The sequence below is a fragment of the Pygoscelis adeliae genome, unplaced genomic scaffold, assembly GCF_000699105.1.
Source record: "Pygoscelis adeliae isolate BGI_AS28 unplaced genomic scaffold, ASM69910v1 Scaffold21, whole genome shotgun sequence".
Taxonomy (NCBI): domain Eukaryota; kingdom Metazoa; phylum Chordata; class Aves; order Sphenisciformes; family Spheniscidae; genus Pygoscelis; species Pygoscelis adeliae.
Window position 1 is genome coordinate 3,723,906 of NW_008824243.1, and position 22,322 is coordinate 3,746,227.

Sequence of the window (22,322 nt, forward strand, 5' to 3'; positions counted from 1 at the left end):
CTATAACAAATTGCCGCCATGCACAAAGTAGAACCAAATGCTGAAATGGCTGTAGCCCTACTCCTTATCTCCTCCTTTTTATAATATCAATGCTTTCCACTAAAATTATAAGGAGCCTAACAAGATACCTCACTTTTATGAATGTTGTCGCAATTTTACCAACAAATACACTAATTGCTTTACTAACAGCCTTCTTTGTGCAATTGGGAGCATTAGATGAACTCCAAGGCCTGCTTCTCAGCTTCAGTTCTTCATAGTTATCCACCCTGCTATTGTACTGTTACACAGTGCAGTATAGTACTGTTCAGGTTGGGGGGGGGTGGGGTGTGAGCCACAGACCCTGGTTGCCTCTCTAAAACATCCAAAAGATCTCATCTACAGCATTACCTATCCTGTAGTGATCTCTTACATCAAAGGCACTCATTTCCACCTAAACCAAATACCCGATTTCCAAATTTCTGCCCAGATTTATTCAGTACTCTATTTCCACTTTCTCTGAGCCTTCTTCTTGTTCCATCACATTTAGATAGCTGATGGGAGCTCTTTTCTAAAACAGCTTTAAAAGAGTGCAGCAATGATTCTGCAAGTTTAAATAGGCCTTAAAAATACAGGGCTGTACTTGATCCTCCAGTTCTGAGCAAGCTGGTCAAATCCCCACAGACTGCGTCTATGGATCGTAAGATGTCAACTCTCAAAAGTGTCATATGTGTGTGATAGTATTAGCATATGAAAGAGAGTGACACAAGAAAAACAGCTCAAGTAAAATGCCATTACAGAATGACTCTCCATGAACCACTCATTTGTGGAATATCAATGCCTAATGCTTGGCATAAAATTTTCAGTATTGCTGACAACTCTGTAAAACTGGCACAAGTTGGTCCTAGTTTGCAAAGGCATCTGTCTTCCTTTTAACAAACAGCATTTGGAAATCCTTTCAGAAATTTTCTGTTCTGCTACATTCATAAGCAGAGAACATGGTTGTTAGAGGAAACAATTCTAGAAGGATGAGAAATTTTTCATTTACAATTAGCCATAAAAATTATCAGTATATCTGGTCATCAAATAAGTCCAGGAGGAGCTTGCTGTGAAAAGCCAGCACAGCACTTTCCTTACTCATATTTACTTTTCCTTAAGATAAAACCAGTACCGAGTGATTTTGAACATATTTTATGGTCTTTCCCAGGAACTCAACTCTGCTATACGGTCATAGAACAAACAAAATTATGTTAGCATCTGTGAAAGACCACCACATTTTGTATTAGACTTACTGAAGTGAGCAAATCTCAGCTTTAAATTGAGAAGAATCATCAGATGTCTGGGCAAGTTTACTGGACTTCAATTTTAATTCATTTTCCAAAGAGTTTATTCTTTCTTTCAGGATAGAGACTGTAGTCTTTAGTTCACACCTTTCCATCTCAAACTGCAATTTAAAAAAAATAACCAAACATGTTATTGTTGTAGAAAGCTATCACAACTTGGCTTTTAAATAAATATAAGTTGAAAACAGCTAATAAAAATAATTGTTTGAAAAGTCTATCCTACTTTAGAAGTAATAAAAGCTTACTTCCTAAAAATGCACTTACTCCTTGAATGTTATTCTCCAGTTCTGAAATATCATGCTGCATCTTTGATTTTTCAAGGTTAGCTGCTTCTTGCTGAGTCTGAGATAGAAATACAGAATTACATTAATAAGATACACATTTTTAGATTTAAACATAGATATTTAAGCTTAATGTTTAAGAAAACATTGCTCTACATTCTTAGATGAATGACCAAATGCAAAGTTCTCTCTATAAAACTACAGAGCATTAGCTGAAAATACACCACTGCAGTTCAATATAACATCACTGAGTTTGTTTTTGGGTTTTGGTTGGTTTTTTGTGTTTGTTTTTTTTTTTTAAAGAAAAAGTACAGTTATATTTGGTACTAACCAAATTAATATTTGGGAGTTGTTGTAGAAAGATTACTGAGCTACAGGGCGATATGAAAGGTTGCAAGCACGTACAGCTTAGTGTCCTAAGCTGTCTGAAATTAATTTATGAAATTATCATTCATATGAAATGTAAGACAGATTACAAAGCTAACTGGTCTTTCTCCAAGTCTATGAAGAATTTTTTTTTTAAATGATTTGTCTGTTCTCTGACTTCTGTGCATAAGTGCAGTGAAATTATTAAACAAGCTCTCAAACTTCCTAGAATGCCCGAGATCAGTGTTTTTGTGCAGATATTTAAAAGTGGCACACATACAAAATGTTGGTAGTCACCTACAGGAAGAAAGGATGGAGCTGGAAGCACATCGCTTCCACTGCATACGCATGCTTTAAGCAAAGAGGTCAGAGTTACTGCCACTGTATTCAGAGACACTACAGTTCTCTATTTCTGTGGTAGTAAATCAAACTACAGAAACATTCATCGTATAGTCAATCTTGACACATGTTGTCTTTGGATCAGTCCATTAATATGATTTTAAATTTCTGAATTTTCAGGACGTTTTAAAAACCTGTATGCATTATATTAATGACCCAATAAACCCCCCTGAAATCATATGCTCTTGACTACAACCAAATAAGACATTAATGCACATTAATACCAGACATCAAAAGGTCAGAGTAACAGGAAAATTATTGCATTAACAAATTTTTTTTAAAGGTTAAAAATAGTGAAACTTGGATTGCTATGAATTTATGTTTGACGGTTCAGTTATATGCATATAAAATATACTCTGCTACAAAATGCAACAATAACTAAAGATTAGTTAATATGAAAAAGTCCCTAAAGTCCCCAGTTTGTGGGATAAGAACCATGTGTGACACACAAGCATCTTCGAAGTAGTGCATACACACAAAAATATTCTGTGGTTGGGTTTCATATCTAGGTTCTTCACACAAGGTGATGCCATGCTCACTCTCAGACACTTAAAGCATGTTCCTCTCCCCCTATACCCACCTAGGAACAGAGTTTACAAGGATAATTCAGAAAATTCATCGAGCTCTCTCAAGTGAGTTTGAAATCAGGTAAGTGCAAAAGTTATTGAAAAGGGGAACTGACAAGACAGCCAGACTGTCCTGGTTTTGGCTGGGATAGAGTTAATTTTCTTCCTAGTAGCTGGTACAGTGCTGTGTTTTGGATTTAGGATGAGAATATTGTTGATAACACACTGATGTTTTAGTTGTTGCTGAGCAGTGCTTACACTAAGTCAAGGACTTTTCAGCTTCTCATGCTCTACCGACTGAGAAGGCTGGAGGTGCACAAGAAGCTGGGAGGGGGCACAGCCAGGACAGCTGACCCAAACTGGCCAAAGGGATATTCCATACCATGTGACGTCATGCTCAGTATAAAAAGCTGGGGGAAGAAGAAGGAAGGGGGGGGATGTTCAGAGTGATAGCATTTGTCTTCCGAAGTAACTGTTACGCGTGATGGAGCCCTGCTTTCCTGGGGATGGCTGAACACCTGCCTGCTGATGGGAAGGAGTGAATGAATTCCTTGTTTTGCTTTGCTTGCGTGCGCGGCTTTTGCTTTACCTATTAAACTGTCTTTATTTCAACCCACAAGTTTTCTCACTTTTATTCTTCTGATTCTCTCCCCCATCCCACCGGGGCCGGGGGGGGAGTGAGCAAGCAGCTGTGTGTTGCCGGCTGGGGGTTAAACCACGACACAGACACAAACATGGCATTATTATATAAGCCTTCCCTATATGCCACCTCACTGGAAGCAATGAAGCTATAAAAGCTCACCTTTAATTTTTCTCTGAGGCTTTCTTTTTCTGCCATTAGTCTTCTAAAGTCAGTCAGTGCAATGTCTCTTTCTTCTTCCACGTGACTTTGAGAAACTAAACTGTGTTTTGCTTCTCTTCTCATCCTGTTCAATTCACCCTGAGACTTTAAAAGATTATAATTTGTTAGCATATGTGGATTGCAATTAATACAGTGTACACACTAACAAAAAAGAAAGTTTCAATGCTGTTATTATAATAGAAGTGGTATTATAGCCTTATTTTTCTCTAGATAACTAAAATATATTCCCTGAATCACGCAGTGGCACGATAACTTATGCCGCCAACATACTCATCATCCTTTTACTGTTCCAAGTATAGCCTAACTTCAGTCTGTTTTCTTATCAGTTAACTAACACTTCTTCCTTGCTTTGGTATCCTTACCAAACTTTCTCATGCATTTTACTGATTACTCCCCCCACCCCTCCCCGATCTTTCTCATTTCCAAATGCCAGTACAGTAAGTTATAATGGCTTTGAAGTTAATACACTAACTTTGGAATACATAATTTTATTAACATGTAATAAAAATAGGTATATATTTTATTATTATTGGTTATATTCTAGTAGCTCTATACTCCTCAAGTTCTATTATAGAGAGAAGTTTTTTCATTTTAAATAAGCAACAGTACAACAAGTGTTAATCGGTTATTTCAATGCCAATTATAAATCTCTTCTTACCTGCTCATAAAGAACATTTAATCTATCTCTTTCTGCAGTCAATAATTTGACATTGGATTGAATTTCTATCATGTGTTTTTCAAATCTGTCTAACATGGACCGTAGCTCATCTCTTTCTCTGGTGATCAATCTAAGATCTTCACTCTGCAAAGTGATTAATAACATTTATGTTAAAATATGCTAATTAAAATATTTGGATAAGTAATACAAAAAAAAAACGAACTCACACTATTAGTAATACATGAAAAATACATACATAATGAATTTTAATAGCAAGAAAAAGCCTGGCATTGGTGGTATAATTTAAACAATAAGAACTAACTGTTAAGGAGAAAAAGCAAAACAGCTACCAATAAGATTTCAACCTTTTTCTGTTTATCATCTAGTTCTATTTATTTCAAACAAACTGATCAATAATTAATCAGTATGTTACTGTAAAATGTGAATAGGAAAATAAAACGCAAGTTCACTGGAGTTTCTCTCAGTTAATTTTTTATGTTAAGAATGTAATTTAAAAAACTACTACCAGTCATTTACTGCTACTGAATTTGAAAATATATTTGATAGCTCCTTAAATGGTTCTACAGTATTTCCATTATTTTTTCAGCTTGTCTTGACAGCAGGAACTTTACCTTCTCTGGAGTCCTACGGCTTGGGCTAGGCCTTCGTTTTAACATTTTCTGAAGATATTCTAATTCTCGCTTATAATAATCTCTGTCATCTTCTAAAGTCTTTACAAATGCATCTAGACGAGATGGAGATTTGTCTCCTAGGGCTATACCATATTCTAATCTCATTCTTTCTATTTCTAGGACAAGTTCTCGTTCTGCAGAAAAAGAAATAAAAACAACTGGATAGGAACCCCATGAATTTCCACAAAGACATTTGCATTTGGGAGGGACTAACTCCCAGCAACCATCTGGACAGCAAATCTGCTGAAAAGGATGTAGGAGTCCTGACTGACAGTAGGCTAAACATGAATGAGTAGCGTGCTTCGGAGCTGAGAGAGGCCTAACAGCATATTGGGCTGTATCAACGGAGACAGAGACTGAGAGATGTGATTATCGCCCTTTACTTAGCACTCACTAGAGCGCATTTACAATACTGTGTTCAGTTTTGTCCCCCCCTAGTACAAGAAAGATGTTGATAAACTTGAATGAGTCCAGGGGAGGCCCTCCAAGCTGGTCAGGGAGCAGAATACTTGCCCTGTGGGGAATGGCTAAGGGAACTGGGCCTGTTCAGCCTGGAGAAGAGCTGGGGACCCAAGAGCAGACTGACAATACCAAGAGGGGGTTATAGATAACATGGAACCAGTTTCTTCACAGAGGTGCACAGTAAGTAAACGAGGAACAACGGTGATTAATTGCTACAGGCAATTACAAGCAATACAGGGAAAAAAATGTTTACTCTGAGGATAAACAAACATTGGAATGGGTTGCTTAGAGGTGTTGTGGAATCTCCATCCCTCAAGATTTTCAAGATCGAACTGGATAAAGCTCTCAAGAAACAGTCTGAATTCACTCACTCAGACAGAGAATAAAAACATTTTTGGACAAAAGAAATTATTCTGTATGAAACTGCCATAGTATTAGTATTAGGGTGTTCTGTGGGATCACAGTAAAAAGCTCCACTTTCAGTTCTCACATACAGAATGAAAACATGTTTCCGTGACAAAAGTTTTCACTTCAATTCTGACTGAAGACCTACAGCCTTCTTTTAATTTACATATATCAAGTCCTTTAGTATTATTAACTGTATCTTAACTAGGTAAGGTTTTCCATTTCAAAAAATATAGGAAGAAAATTTAGAGGAATCTACATTTGATGATTCACCTTTTATTTCCAAGTTGTCTGTTTTTTCTGTCAGCCTTTGTTTCTCTTGTTCAAGCTGGTTTAACAACAGTTCAAGATTCTCTTTATCATCTGCTTTTCCAAAGAGTTCTTCACTCAGTCTCTTGTTCTCCCTACGACATGAGCACAACTCCTGAAGTAACAAGTATTATTACAAAAATTAGAAGTGCCAATAGAGACCTTTGGAAAAAATTATTTAACATTTTGCTAAACTTTTAATATTCAACACTGTTTACTTCTGTTTAACCTGGATGTTTTATCCTTTAACATTTGTTAGAGGCCATCATTGTTTTTATACTACTTTTTCTTACATCAAAACAAGCATTACTTTTGACACGGTTTGCAATCAGTAACAAAACAAACAAAAATTAACCCTTGTTTAATTCAAGAAACCAACCAGAAGGATAGTGGGATACAAATGTGGAAAAAAGAAATAACTAAAGCAAGAAATAATTTTTAATGGCATTTAGTAACACTGTTGGTGTTAAAGTACATCACAATACGGCACCTCAGTCAACCCAATCCTGCAGCTAATCAAATGCCATTTGGTATGTCTTTCCTATAATCTGCTGCCCTGAAAATGAAATACTTTTGTATTTTCAAGTTCACTAGAAATACTAAAACAAAATACTGTACTCAACTAATACACAACTTGCTATATGCTGGAAGGAGTTTGATCTTCAACGAATTCATAATACTGATGTTTTTCATCCGGGCTATTATGCTTTGTTTCTGAGTGAGCCAAGTATTGCATAATTATTCACATGCTGATTAAGAGACAAAGTAGTTTCTAAATGAAGAAAATCCTCTAGGATGTCATAACTCATTTGTGGTAAAAATTATTATGTCATGGAAATTACAACTTCAGATAGCAGAAATAAGGAAATGTACAATAAGGACATAGTCAACCATACTGTCTACAGAGGTTTCTTTCAGTTTATTTTTGCAACAATATGATGTAGCTTCTTTAGCTCTTTCATTTATTAATTAGTTATTTATTACAATAGAGTTTTGGGGTACTATAAAAGTTTTCTTGTTAATTGTTAGATTGTTAATTTTTATAATAAATGAAAGAATCATGTGGATGACAGTAAGGTAAAAATGCTACAAACAAGAAATGAAAGTATTTTTACTTACTGATTTAAGCCTTGTTATTGTTTCTTCAAGATCCTGTATTTCACTGTGTTTTCTTTCAATTTCTTTCTATCAACCAAAATTAACCTATATGTTAGAAGTTACATATTCAAAATGACAACAATTCCTTTGTTACAAAAAAATTAAGAAAACAGACTATTTTTGTAAGAAATAAAGTATAATTAGTTCCTTGTAATCTGTCAATTTTTAAGTAGTAAAGCTCCTATGAACTGAAAGCACAAAAAATTTGTTGTATACACATCCATGCTCTTTTGGAGCACAATTAAATAAATCATCGCATGACTCCTCATAGAAAAAAACCCTCCAAACACAGACATCACTGTTGCAAATATCTATTACCTATCAATAGTTTTAAGTATCCCAGAATTTTATTTCATACTAAGCTAACGGAAGAAGGAAGATGGATTGCCTCTTAACTAAACTCATCTCACCTAATACAGTAAAGAGACAAAATTGCTATGATTAATCATCTTTTAGTGAGAAATTCTGTATAATATTAAGTAAACTGGAAAAAAATATCTTTTTAATCTTCCTTTACAAGCCGGCAGGTCATTTGTTGCAATTAAAAGATATAAAGCCCCCTAAGAGCTGAGCAGATCCTTCACACTGTAACACATTAGTGATTACCTTTGCTTCTCCTATTTCCTTATCTGCAGTCTCGAGCACAATTTCCTTGTGTCTTTCCAACTGCTGTGCCAAGTGGTCTATTTCATTCAGTTCTTGACACAGTTCTTCATTTTTATTGCTTAAATGCACTACCTCACTAGTCACATTTTGTTTAGTGTCCAAGAGATCTTGAATGCGATTTTCAAGTTCTTTGTTTGTTTGTTGAAGATACTCAACCTGAAAGATATTTTTCATTAAAACATTAATATGTATTGTTAAACTAGGTAGCAAAAGTTCCTCCCAATCTTCTGAAATATAGTATCTCTATATCCATAGTAAAAAAGGGACATCCTGTTAAAAATGGCAAGATTTTCTATTTTTGGAAGTTAATGTTTATCAACATGAAAAAATATGATTTTACAAAGGTGAAGGAATTCATTACTACACTAAATAGTCTCCAAAACCTGAGGTTTATTCTAAAAAAGTACTGAAAAGCAGAGATCTGTATAGAAACCTGTCCTGGGCATCAGTCCGGTAGACCCAATGTACTTAGTTTTCCTAAATTTCACAAGATATGAGGACACATTCTTCTCTCCACCTTTGTAGTGTATTTGCTAGGCTTAGTCTCACTGTTACTCCTTCATGAAAGTGAAGCTTTACAGATCAGATTCCCAAAACCTATCTTGCCCCCGACATATCTCAGCACCTTAAACACAATATCCTCAGAAATCCTGCTCTACAGACATTGTTTTTCCCAGTATACCTTTCCGTGAGAGTAAAGGGAAGAGAGGCAGGGATGTAGAGTAGGAATAAAAAATATACACAATAAGTTATACTACCCAGGAAAATGGGAGCCTGGAGTATCTTGAAAAGATTCAAGATAACAGTGCTCCACTTCCATCTCCACGCAACTTTCCTCAAAACTCCAGAAAGAAGTATTATTGTATTATTGTAGACACAGAAGAAAGTCTGAGCCCTCTCATAGTCATGAATACTACTACATAGAGCTATCCATCCGTTTATTGTCAGAGAATAAAAGTGGTATATTGGCACTGAGCCTAAGCAAATAGTCTTGATGGCCCAAAACCAGCTTCATGCAGCTCTGGGCTCACTCTGTACAATCAATTTGTGTCCAGCATGACTTACTAATTCAGGATCACTGAACAAAGTTGTACTGCTTCCAAGTCATAGCTCATTCTGTATTTTTGCAGCACTGAACCTAAGCTAATAATCTCTGCAATGTGGCTCTCATGCCACCGTACATCACGCACAATCAATATAGAAAACGTCTAACTCGGTTTGAAAAACAGAGAATTGATGGTATAGATCCAGAGATGGCCTTTACTTGATGTGTACTCCAGCCTGTCTTGTATTATTATTTTAAATCCTCATTCTGAGACCAATATTGAATGCATGCTAATATGCACAGTAAACACAAACATCTTTATTCTAATCTTATCCTTTCCTTGCAAGTCTATGTTGGAGTAAAGGTGGGGATGATTTGAATTCAACGAGGAAGGTTCCCCACTATCTGATGAGATTATCTGCAGAACTACTCCTTATCATAATTACATACACCATTGTTAGTTCCTAAAACATAAATGGTATGTATGGAAAGAAAAAAAAAAAAATTGAAAGTAAGTATTTTCAAACTTGGTGAAAACAGTGTATCACAGAAATTTTCTGAGTACTGTCAGATTAACATTACTACGTACAATAGAATTCTTTAGGAGAACCATTCTAACAGACTTTTAAAACAAGAAATGAAATTTCCTTAGACAAGAAACACTGCCACCTAAAAAGCAAAGCAAGTTAAATTGATTTATTTTATATCTAATAGTGATTTTTTTTTAAAGAGCTAGAAGTTTTGTGGGTTTTTTAGATTGCTAGTATTTTTAGTTTTGACTAAACTAAAAGTTTGGCCCCTCACTACAAGAAGGACATTGAGGTGCTGGAGCGTGTCCAGAGAAGGGCAACGAGGCTGGTGAGGGGTCTGGAGAACAAGTCTTATGAGGAGCGGCTGAAGGAACTGGGGTTGTTTAGCCTGGAGAAAAGGAGGCTGAGGGGAGACCTCATCGCTCTCTACAACTACCTGAAAGGAGGGTGTAGCGAGGTGGGTGTCGGTCTCTTCTCCCAAGTAACTAGCAATAGGATGAGAGGAAATGGCCTCAAGTTGCACCAGGGGAGGCTTAGATTGGACGTGAGGAAAAAATTTTTTACTGAAATATTGGTTAAACATTGGAAGAGGCTGCCCAGGGAAGTGGTTGAGTCCCCATCCCTGGAAGTATTTAAAAGACGTGTAGATGAGGTGCTTAGGGACATGGTTTAGTGGGCATGGTGGTGTTGGGTCGATGGTTGGACTCGATGATCATAGAGGTCTTTTCCAACCTTAATGATTCTATGATTCGAAACAACAGTAATAAATCCATTACCTGCAAATTCAAATGGGCGATAAGCTTCTCATTACTTTTACTTCTCGATTCCAAAGAGATAACCTCATGAGAACGCCCACCATCCAATGCTAGCACTAGGCGTTCTATTTCTTTGTCTCTTAGCTCAACCTTTGAGGGGAAAAAAAAAAGTTCTTTGGTATCTTCTATACCATTTAATAGAACCTTTGTTCAAATAAACACCTATATAACATCCAGTAAAAAGATATGCACCTAATAATGCAATTTTTATCTTTAATATAAATTTTTTTAAAATTCTGGATTTTTCTGAAAAAGTGATTTCTTTGAAAGAAAAATAAATGAATCAAATAGAATTTGTGGAAAAAAAACCCACAAACCTGAAACAATTCCTACTAGATTATTTTCTTGAAGAGAAACCAACAATTTTCATTTAAAGTGAAGTTAATGAATGTTGAAAATTAACCATCTGAGACTAGCATTTAAATTTAGGGAAAAAGCTTTTAAATCAGCTAATTCAGGGACTATTTCAGTCACTGAAAAACAGGGGATACTGGAAGAGGAAAACCAAGACGTGAACCAAAAAAAGAGGATGGTGTCCACTAATCCCCAGATATTGAAAGATATAACAACATATGAACAAATGATGCAATTCCCTCACTTAAAGATTTATACGTATCTTACCAATCCACTCTAATTAAAATATTGTAAAATCTGTTGTCCATAAATTAACTTTCAAAAATTAAAAATTAAAAAAAAGTAACCAGTTCAAGCAGTGAAAAATATTATCCTAAGATATCTGTGGATCAAATTACTATTTTGGACCAGTTAATGCTTCTGCACTCAAAAAGCCTACACATACATAAATTCTACTTACGACCCATCAAGTTTAGCTTATTTAATGTAATTTTAATACACAAAATATATCAGCAAAAGCAGCGGGCAAGTATTTTATCATTGCTGCTGTCTCCAAAAGCAGAGGAGAGAAATAGCTCAATGTAGGCAAGTTAGTATTTCACAAGCCCTACGATGCTCTCCCAATGAGGTTAAAACACAAATTATAATCAAGGTCATTGCAATGGCTACTACAGCCAAATAATAATACAAAATCTGTAAACATACCTGTTTGCTGTAATTTTTCATTCCACGTTCAGATATCTCCAGCTTTTCCTGTAGCTCTGTTACTTCTGACTGAAGTTCATGAATTCTAAAAGGTACCAATATACTGTTTATGTGGATTCATGGAAGAATCATATGTATGCAACAATTCAATATTAGTATTTTTTCTTTGCTCCTGAACATAAATATTTCACAAAAAATAGTTTTGTTCATACAAAAATATTAATACAGAAGCCATTGTTTGAGATATTGTAGCGGGTTGACCTTGGCTGTCTGCCAGACCCCCACCCAGCTGCTCTCTCACTCCCCCTCTTCAACAGTATGGGGGATAAAATAAGATGAAAAAGCTCATGGGTCAAGATAAAGACAGGGAGATCATTTACCAATTACTGTCACGAGCAACACAGACTCGACTTGGCGAAAATTAATTTAGCATAATTAAAAATAGAGTAGGATGGTGAGAAACAAAGACAAACTAGAGACACCTTTTCCCCACCCTCTGCTTTTTTCCAAGCTCAACTTCACTGCTTCACTTCTGACTCTTATACCTCCCCCCTACTCCAAGTGGTGCAGCAGGGATGGGGAATGGGAGCTGCGGTCGCAGCTTTGCTGCTCCTTCCTCCTCACACTGTTCCCCTGTTCCAGCGTGAGGTCCCTCTCACGGGATACAGTCCTTCATTAAGTGCTCCAGCATGGGTCATCTCCACACAGTACAGTCCTTCAGGAGCAGACTGCTCCACCATGGGTCTCTCACAGGCCACATGTCCTGCCAGAAAATCTGCTCCTGCGTGTGCTCCTCTCCACGAGCTGCAGTTCCTGCCAGGAGCCTGCTCCACGGGCTGCAGCTTCCTTCAGGGTATATCCACTTGCTCCAGCATGGGGTCCTCCATGGGCTGCAGTGTGGATATCTGCTCTGATATGGTGCTCACCAGAGGCTGCACGGACAACCTGCATCACCATGGTCTTCTCCACGGGCTGCAGAGGAATCTCTGCCCCCTCCTTCTTCACTGTCCTTGGTGTCTGCAGGGTTGCTCTCATTTTTCTTACTCCTCCCTCTCACTGCTGTGGCGCAGCATTGTTTTTCACCCTTTCTTAAATACATTTCCACAGGGAGCTTGGCTGATGGACTCAGCTGTGACCCATGGTGGGTCTGTTTTGAAGCCAGGTGGAACTGGCTGTGTCCAGCACAGGGTAGCCGCTGGTCTCTTCTTAGAGAGATCACCCCTGCAGTCCCCCCGCTGCCAACACCTTGCCATGTAAACTCTCTACAGATATATTCTAAATAAGAAAAAAGAATTGACTTGAGCCTTTCATAATACAGGTTCCCAAGCCAAAAATAGTATTACAAGAATATTTTAGTCTTCCAAAATAAATAGGAAAAATCAGTTTACTCCTATGCAAAACATTACACCTAGCTTTTTTCCAGAATACCCAATCTAAAATTAGTAAAACCAGTATAGAAATCTTAAGAGAAGTCCTTTACAGAAATAAGCAGCTTATTAAATATCCATTGCAACTTTGTCACAGGCAGCGCTGTCAATCGCTAAGCAAAATCCTATTTTGTTTGAAGCAAATTTGAAAGGCAGAAGGAGGGTGGGGGTTGGAAAAAAATCACAGCAGATATTTACTACCTATACTTCAAAATTTAAAAGTTCTTTAGATTACCGATTATCAGCCACCTGAAGAAGGTCTGCGATATAAGGGTCCTCTGGCTGAGGAACTGGATAGGCACTAACACCTGATGGAGGGACAGGCTGGTCTATCTGCATGCGTTGACGCCTGAAGGGAATGCTTCTTTTTCTGCCACCTAAAAGCCCAAACCCAAACGCCTATTACTTGGAGTTAAAGCAAGGGAATCTTCTTCTTTAATACAAATGAAATTTCCTATTTATTCCACTGCTTCTGAACTGGCACGTTTCACCATTTTAATCTTACTCTAATAAGTTGATAAAATTCGTACATTCTAGACAACACCATTCTTGCAGGTTAGTATCAGCTTTGTCAAAGTTCAGTTTTATAATAAGGAAACATGCAAAGTTCAGTATAAGTAATTTTCCCCAGTGTTTAAGACCCTAAATGTTCTAGTTCAAACTTGTTGAATCTGTTAGTGATTTACCTTACTAAAAAAGCTAAAATAAAACATTGCAAAAGACATTTTGATTTCACATTTAAGAACTATTTTATGACTGAACTAACCTCTGCATTGTTTAGTAATGCTTTTTTTCCTTCTATCCTATTGTCATTTCAGTGAATGAATACCGTAAGCATATCAAGCAGAGTAGGTTATTCGCTTGCATGGTAACATTATTTTAAAAACAAAGCAAAACATAGTATTATTTCCAGAGGGAAAAATTACTCTTCATCACACGATTAAATAAGAACATACAATATTTGATGACGTAGTACAGAAAAATCCCAGAAGACTGGTGACCAAGGGGCAAGTATGCAGAAAGCCAGACAAAAGTGTAACATGGCACCTTTGAAGCGAAGGACATGAAATGCAGAAAGGTGTAGAAAAATAGAGAGGAATTTTAATTTCACCTAACTACCTATTAATTTCCCTCAGATGCCAAAAATACATAGGTAATTCAATGACTTGGAAAGAAAAGACAATTTCAAAATTTCACAAAATACTTCTCACTATTTTCCTTAGCTTGAAAAAAAATTAAGAAAAAGGAAACCTGGAGAAAGAAATTAACCTGAAAGTAACGTCCAGAACACTTTAAGTTATCAAAAGGCCCTTTAAATACTGTAAGTTTTCAGACAGTTGGAATATTTATTTGTAGACATATTTTGCATCTTGCTACTTTTAGATCTTGGTTACAATAATCTGAATTAGTCACTTACACATCATCAATTAGCTGTCAAAAAGATTCAAGTGTCAAACAACCTGCCTCTGACTAAATTATGTGCAGCATTAAAAAAAAAAATAGCTGTTGATTAACAGTGCTTTCCAGTAACATTTTAACTTTAGTCTTCTATTGAATCTAAGTTTGTATTCAAATTTGTCCCAAACACAAGTGATGTGCTAATGAAACTTCTTCCATACAGAGAAAGACTGAATTCAGAGCCAAAACTTTCAAAAGGTAATGTTATTCTATTGGATAGTTATTTTGCTGTAGTAACTTCTCTTCCTAGAGGAAAAAAAATATTATGTTCTGAAGAGCCAAAAAAAGCCCAGAGAAAACTTAAAATATCTGTGATGGTTTACGCTCACCAGGCGTTTGCACCACTGCTTGCAGATTCTTCTCCTGAAGCTGCTGAATTTTTTCAGTCTTGGCTTTGTTCTCTTTTTCTAGCATTTTAATTTTATGTACGTATTGGTTATTCAGAAATTTCAAGTCAGCCGTTTCATGTTCAACCCTCCTTAAGGAGGCTTTCAAATCTTCAAGGGAGAGAAAAAGCAATATTATCTTTCTTATTCATTATTATTTTTCCTAGTGGCACCAAAATAGGCATAAAGAGAATCCTATATTCTTTTTCCATAACACGAAATTTTCAAATACACATACGTATGTGTATATATGTACACACAAACACACAACAATATATATTTATACGTTATACAAACAAAACCCCTTTGTAGAATAAAGGCACATTTAACAGCAGTATTTAATTTTAAATTAAGAAGTAGCATTTCAAGGTATGAAAGTAGATGTTAAAAAGTTCTAACATTTTCATGTTTGATTAAAACAATGATTTGCAGGACCTCAGAAGCTTTTTAACTACAAAAGAAATGTCTGTGCATGAACCTTAATTCATTAAAGGCACCAAAGTCAACGACCACTCACACTCACGTATAAGTACAGATAAATGAATCTGCAGATCAAAGATTTGGCCGCAATTTTATTTTGGCACAGAAGGATTAAAAAAAAGTATCATAATTTTTATATTACCTTTAACATGACGATCAGATTGCTCTTTCAGTTTTAGTATTTCTAAATGTAGTTCATTATTTTCCCTTGTAAGTTTAGCATTCTCTGTTTTATAAGGTTCCAAAATAGCATCATAATTGCTGCATTCTTTTTCAGTTTTTCCAGCAGATAACTTTGCACTGCGCAAGCTCTCAGTTGTATGAACTAGGTCACTAGAATAAAGGAGCATCAGACATGTTAGAAATGTTATCAGCCTTTACACTGCAGATGCAAATATTTATTATGACCTGAGAAACAAAATGCTTTCCCTGAGACCATGTTAACTGTAGAACAAATGGGTTCAAAGGCAAAGAGAACATTCATGTAAGAAAAACTGAAAGACAGGAACCATTCATTTAAAAAAAAGTAAATAGGAAAGGGCAGGACAAATATAAAAAAAAAAAAAGATATTCAGAAAGCGTATCAGGAGTTTACATCTGATAATTCAATTTAAATAAAAAAGTGAGATATTCAAAATTGGCAAGATTATTTTTTCCTCCAAGCACTACATAAGTTGTAGCACTACTTACCACAGAAGAAACTTGAAGAATTAAAAAGGCCAGAAGGTTACTAGTATTTATATGGAGATCAAAAGCTCCACAAGAGAGATTAGTGGTAATTAGTTATAAACATTTTTGTGAAAATAATATCAAAGACAGTTATTGAGAGATTAAACCTATCTGTTAGACACCAGAATGAGACAATGTTGAAGGCAGATTATTCCACCTCTGCCTACCTGCGGTTCTTCCATCTGTATTAGATGCTAGAGAGCAATAGAACCAGAATACCTACATTTGCATGTTTAGCCAAATATAACTGGATTACTATGGAAATATTACGCTCATAATCACATCAAAGCCATGAAATGGCAGATATATTAAGGAGGTCACCTGAAAATTTGTTCTTCTTCTGTTATGTGTCCTGTAAAAACTGCAGAGATAGCAAATTTAAACTTCTCCAAATGAGACCATAAAAAACGGAGCTGTGAATGTTTTATTTTAAGTCACAGTACAGGCAACAGGGATTATTTTTTATACAACCAGTTATAAGGGTGTGTCCTTTAAGCACATATTAAGTGACTATTCTTGGCTCTCTTATGAGGTTAGAAAAGTTGAATTTTCCTAGACCATAGATCCTTAGAAACAATTCTACTGAATTAAATGAGATCTTAAGATGTTCTCATCACTTAAGCAAACCCATTTGACTTCATCATACACAGGAACTGAATGTTAGCCCCGAAATAACATTGCTTGAAAATAATCTTCAGACTAAGCATTCTCCCTTGTATGTCAAAAATCAAAAAATACCTACTACATGATTACTATGTTTTTTATGAATCTCCTTTTGAATACCTAAAAAGCTTTTCCACCAAAGGTAAACTCTCCACTCCCAACGGTTGCCGATAGCCCAGCTGATCTAGACGTTTCCTGAGATTAATGAACCTTCGCTCTGCAGTTGTGGTCATTGTAAACACACCTCCAAAGCAGCTTTTGTCACAGTCAAGAAAAATAGGACACCTGCAAAAGATTGTCTGTTACAGCATTTGTCCTTTAAAGAAGGAATAATATAGAAAAAAGTAATGGAAAAAACATTTTTTGTGTAGGAAATACAGTGCATAAGCATGTCCTTAAAATTTAAGTAAACCAAAAGAAAATCATAGAGCAACTAAAAGGTTTTAAACTTATTTACATATTTCTTTAAAAAGAAATATTTGCCTTGGCAATTAGTTTTCTCTTTCCTAACATCTTAGAGTATGAACATAAATTTTTCTTTCCGGTATGTAAGAACTGAACTCTGAAAAGATCTTTCTGCGGGAAGACTAAGAAGTAGATTCTGGTTTTTTTTTAATCACGGTCATCATGGTATCTTCCACAAGGCAAACTGACAGATTATTCTCAAAACCCCCATATACTTTTTTCTTTCATATATAAATCTTACTTTCAAAGTTTACAAGACAGTACATAACATAACTTATGCCAACCATTTGTAAAATTGCATAAAATGTGTAAAATTTTAAAGACAGATTAACTTTGAACATCTTTTTTCTATGAGGGAAAACAAGAAAGAAAAAAAACACCGGTGTACTATAGTCCTACCTGCATCATCTTCTGGAAAATACAGTTGAAGGATCAGAGGGGTTTTTTTCTTTTGGCTGATTAGTTATCTTTTTATTACTAACCTGATCTAAAAGGGGCTGGATCAGCACTACTGTATCTGAATCCACATGAGAATTTTGGTTTTGCCATGTACATTTGAGGGAGGAAGAATTTTTAGATCATTATGTCCTTCTGGATTTAGAGAGAGAATGAGAAAAAAAATGGAATACTAAAGTTGATGCTCCGCAATATGAGAAAACATCTCTTAAATAGTTAGAAATATTTTTGAAAAACAGTTATTTCTGTAAAACTTTTTCCCTCACATTTCTTCAGAAGTTTCAGTATTAACCTACTGGCTGCAAAGACCTCAGCAGCCAAACTACCAATCCAAGGAAGCGTTGTTTGCATCTCATCTAAAGGGGATAGAAGACAGATATCATTTAAACCATGCTGTTTCATGATCCCCCAGATTTTAAAAAGATATTAAATAAATATATGCAGGTACTTGAAAATAAAATTATTTATGAATAATAAAATGAGAAAACATGCAAGTTTCTCTCATGTCTGAGGCTGGAAAGTAAGATTTCATCTGATTGTATCAAAACACTACAAATAAGTCTAGCAACGGGACTGTGGTTGCCAGGTACTGCTCCACGGATGAGAGAAAATCACCAGTCTTATGAGCACAGCATCTGTCCCAGGTACTGCCAAAATATTTGTTTGAAGAGGTTCAGGATGTTGAGATATTAACTAGGCAATGGCACAGAAAAATCCCTTACGTATTGTACTGGGATGGTTGAAGGAGGAGGCGGCGCACTTCCTTCCACTAAATGGTAACTGTCAATGTACTAAGTGGAAGTCAATGTATTAATGTACACTAAATGCCATGCATTCTCCTTTAGCAGCAAAAGATTAAAGCTAAAAGCAATGAGACCTTGGTATTTCTGCATTAATGTTGAGGATTCTGTGTTGAATTCAGAAAAACAGTGATTGTGTTACTGTGTCTAGATTTAGTCTCAGGAATACATCTTATATTACTACAGAAGTAAGCTGATAACTCTTGAGCCCAGCTTCTTACGAAGAATCGTATCAGTTAAAAGGATTACATTAGTTTAAAATCGTTCATCAGACTTGATTTAATAGCTTGTGTTTTGGAAAGAGAAAGGATTTTTCTACTAATCATATTGAGAAAGTTTTACATAAGAAACATCAAGAACAAAACTGTGTCACAGCTTGTAAGGGAATAAAGTTTTTCTACAGTAACCGTGGAGAAAATAAATGGACAGATGTTAGCACTCCAGTAACTGTGCCTAGGAAGTAGATGCAGGATCTTGCTAAATCACTGCAATGAACATTTAAGTGAGGTGTAGTCACCTAAACATACTCTAATACTGAGAGGTACCAACAGCTTTCTGGTTGAATCACTCTCCTTCCCAAAGACTGGGAATTTTTAATTCAAGACATTATTGCCGCCGGAATCAAACAAGAAAGGGTATTATCTTATATTCCCTAGAGCCATATCTGATCCCAAATTAGTCCAGGAAATGAGTAGCTGGAGTATACGTCCAAAAGATGTCCAGGAATGAAAGTAAGAAGAATAATTGGGGGTTGTTATTTCAGAGAGCTTAACACAGATATTAAAGTCTTCAAAGACAATAATCATTGTATGCTCCTTGCTGGAAAGAAATTATGTGTCAGTAATTCCAGACCTCTGACATTACAGACAACCCTAGCAAAAATCTCATATCCTAAACTTAAAGTCTATCACTAGTCTTATCATGACATCAAAAAGTATCTAGTAACTTCTCCATCAGGAAAATTTGGTTTTCTGGAAATATAAAACGGATATATGAACTGCTGTACTGAATCAGTTGAATGCAAGATCAGTTAGACCCAATACCCCGTGTCTTCGACTGTTGCCACAGCAAGAGTATAAAGAGATAAAAAACATGAGCCAAATCTTACTCCTACGTACCTTCTCTTTCTAAAAGCCTATAGTGGAGGGACTTGATGGGCTTGAAGCTGAACTTAAATCATTATAATAGTACCTGATAGACCTTTCTTAGACATGTCTAATTGTTTTCATGACTCTTTTGCACTTTTACATCGAAATAGCCTATGGCAGTGAATTCCTGAGTTTAACTGTAGGCCTGGAAAAGTAGAACATAAATTCATAGGTATGTGCGTCCCCCCCTTTTTTTTCTTTTAATTCTAAGACATACTAAATAATCATTCCTTGTTTGTGCTTTCAGTCATTGATGATGGCATCTTTAGCAAATCTATTTTCCAAAATTTCCTAGTAGCTTGTACAGCTTTGTCCCTTTCCCATGCTTTTTCTGAGATTGAGATCACTCTGAGCAGCCATAAAGATTCGTTGCTGTAGCCTTCACTATTCATGATTCCTAACTTATCATTTGCCTTTCTGATTGTTCTAAAGCATCAATTAGATGCATTCACGGTGACACTAACATCTCTTTTTCTGAGCAGTAACTGCAACTTTAGAGCCCATGATGTGCATTACTTTGCCTTTATTAACACTGTTCCTTAACTCCCACTTTATTACTCAGTCCAGTGATATTCTTCTGCAACCCTTAGACTGCTCTTAACACATGCATATAATGAGCAAATTTTGTCCCTTGCTGTTTAACCCATTCTTTCAGATCACTGATCAGTGTTAAACAGTAGAAAATTTTCTGCACATTCACTGTAAGGTAGTACTTTCTACCCTTTCTTTTAACCACTTAGTGAGCTACTAAATGACCTTTCTCCATTTCTGAAAAAGACCTGCTTTCTTAAAAGCCTTTAGTAAAGAACCTTCTCAAAAGCTTTTTGGAAATCCAAGTTTTCTACATCGCTCTTACCCAGTCAACTCAATCCAGAATATCCTTTTCTTCAAAGAAACTTAATAGCCTTGTGAATCACGATTGAGTCATGATAAAAGGTATGTTGAACTTATTAGGTTTGCAAAGTACTGGAAAGCACTCTTAACAACTTTGGTATTTCCCACAAGATAGGCTACGTTAGCTGCATAAATAGTTCACATCATTCATTATCTAAATATTTTATGTAATTTAGTGCCACTAGGAAGAAAATATAATTTCCATTTTAGATGAAAAAAATCAGATAAACAAACAAAAAGGGAAAATTAAATGGTACTTTAATCAGGCATTTCCAGACAAGGATTTATCAAGATGTCTAAATGAGTGCATCTTTCAGTTATTCACAGAAGAGATATTCAGAGCCAATAGCTTCATTTTTTGTTCCCCCTTGGTTCACGAAGACTGCTAAAGAGACAACTTTCATGTGCTTCATTTTGTGACATGCCTGGATGGTTTTGAGCAGTCTCTCGACAACCTAGGTGTTTATGAAATAGACATATTTAGCACCTATAAACTGTTCTCTACTGTTCTAAGTCACCAATGACTGAAATTGAACATTGACATGAAAGATGGGCAATAATGGAACTTCAAATCCAGTTCCTTTAGGCTATAAGTATAGAATCAATTTGCATAAAATCGTGTGAAAGAAGCAATGTTAATAAGTATTAGACTAACCATTACAGGTGGAATATGAAACAGAAAAGCTTCAGCACATTGAAGCCCGCCTTTCAGTCTGAAAACAATGCAGCAAAATTCATGGCGAGTATAGGTTAAGAACTGCTCCAGATGCAATACTTGTGTTATTAATAAGAAAACGTAATAATAAAAAAGCAGAGCAAAGATGTATCTTGGCCGTCGAAGACATAATAGGGTCATTGAGCCACGCAGAAGAAAGATAAAACTACATAGCTGACAATGGAACACAAAGAAATTAGCAGAAATTTATATGCTATGAAATCAATTTCTTTATTGAGTCTATAACATTAGCACCAAAGACAATTATGTACCGAAGTTTCCAGACTCAGTTCTGGGAAATACCAAAATGCATTTTTCATTCATCAGGACTGATATGCTAAAGGCTTTTTTTTTTTTGCATGTGTGTGAAATATGTTTACAAAACATCTGTTCCTGTCCTGTAATTACTGGTCACGTAGCTCATTCTACTATAAAGAGCTAGTTTTGATTTCACCCAGGTAAAAAAGGCACCTAGTAGACCAACCATTTTACTATAGTAATGCTCTAATACATGCCTCTATACAGTCCATGGACACTGAAGGCTGCGTTGTGAAACGCCGTTACTGCAACATCATTTTCAAGATACACTGAATGAGGCTGCACTTGTTTTGGCAAAGTCTCCAAGGTTTCCAAGTTGATTTGCTGGGAGTTCGCTTCTGACTAGATATTCATTCATACACCACGTTTGCTATGAAGGGTCGCCACTTTGCCAACAGAAAGGCAACTCTTGCTCCGGAAAAACAGATTTCTTTTTTGAAAAGAGTCACCAAAACCTGTAAGTTTGCATTACAGTACAAGAAAACCCTATCGATTATGGGCCTGCTCATCACGTATCACCCCAAACCGGAAGCTTTATAGACCCTTCAGCAACCCCGATCTATACCTACAGAGGGGCAGTCAGTCCCTATTTAAACAGGTTTTTTTACTTTTTCCACCCTCCCTCCAGGTCGGTCTTACCAGACGTACCGTTAACGGCAAATTCTTGCAGGGCGAGCCACTAAGGAGTAGGCGAGATATTTCAGCGAGGCTTCAGCAGAGATGCAGCTCCGGCGGGGAAGAGGGACTGCAGAGCCCCGAGGGAACGGGAGACCGGCGCGTAGGCCAGACGC

At 36.2% G+C, this 22,322-nt stretch overlaps 1 protein-coding gene across 1 annotated transcript in view; it reads right to left on the minus strand.

Annotated features, from left to right (window-relative positions):
- Positions 1–16,968, minus strand: part of CEP135 (centrosomal protein 135kDa) — a 33,979-nt gene extending 17,011 nt beyond the window's left edge. The window contains exons 1-13 of the mRNA XM_009335139.1: positions 16,856–16,968; positions 15,486–15,676; positions 14,807–14,974; positions 13,255–13,396; positions 11,593–11,677; positions 10,495–10,623; positions 8,084–8,299; positions 7,439–7,504; positions 6,284–6,434; positions 5,079–5,277; positions 4,452–4,593; positions 3,701–3,877; positions 1,269–1,465 (exon numbers count right to left, since the gene is read on the minus strand). Of these exons, the coding sequence (XP_009333414.1) occupies positions 1,269–1,465; positions 3,701–3,877; positions 4,452–4,593; positions 5,079–5,277; positions 6,284–6,434; positions 7,439–7,504; positions 8,084–8,299; positions 10,495–10,623; positions 11,593–11,677; positions 13,255–13,396; positions 14,807–14,974; positions 15,486–15,676; positions 16,856–16,968 (1,976 nt within the window). The remainder of the gene's footprint in view (positions 1–1,268; positions 1,466–3,700; positions 3,878–4,451; positions 4,594–5,078; positions 5,278–6,283; positions 6,435–7,438; positions 7,505–8,083; positions 8,300–10,494; positions 10,624–11,592; positions 11,678–13,254; positions 13,397–14,806; positions 14,975–15,485; positions 15,677–16,855) is intronic.
- Positions 16,969–22,322: the final 5,354 nt, after the last annotated feature.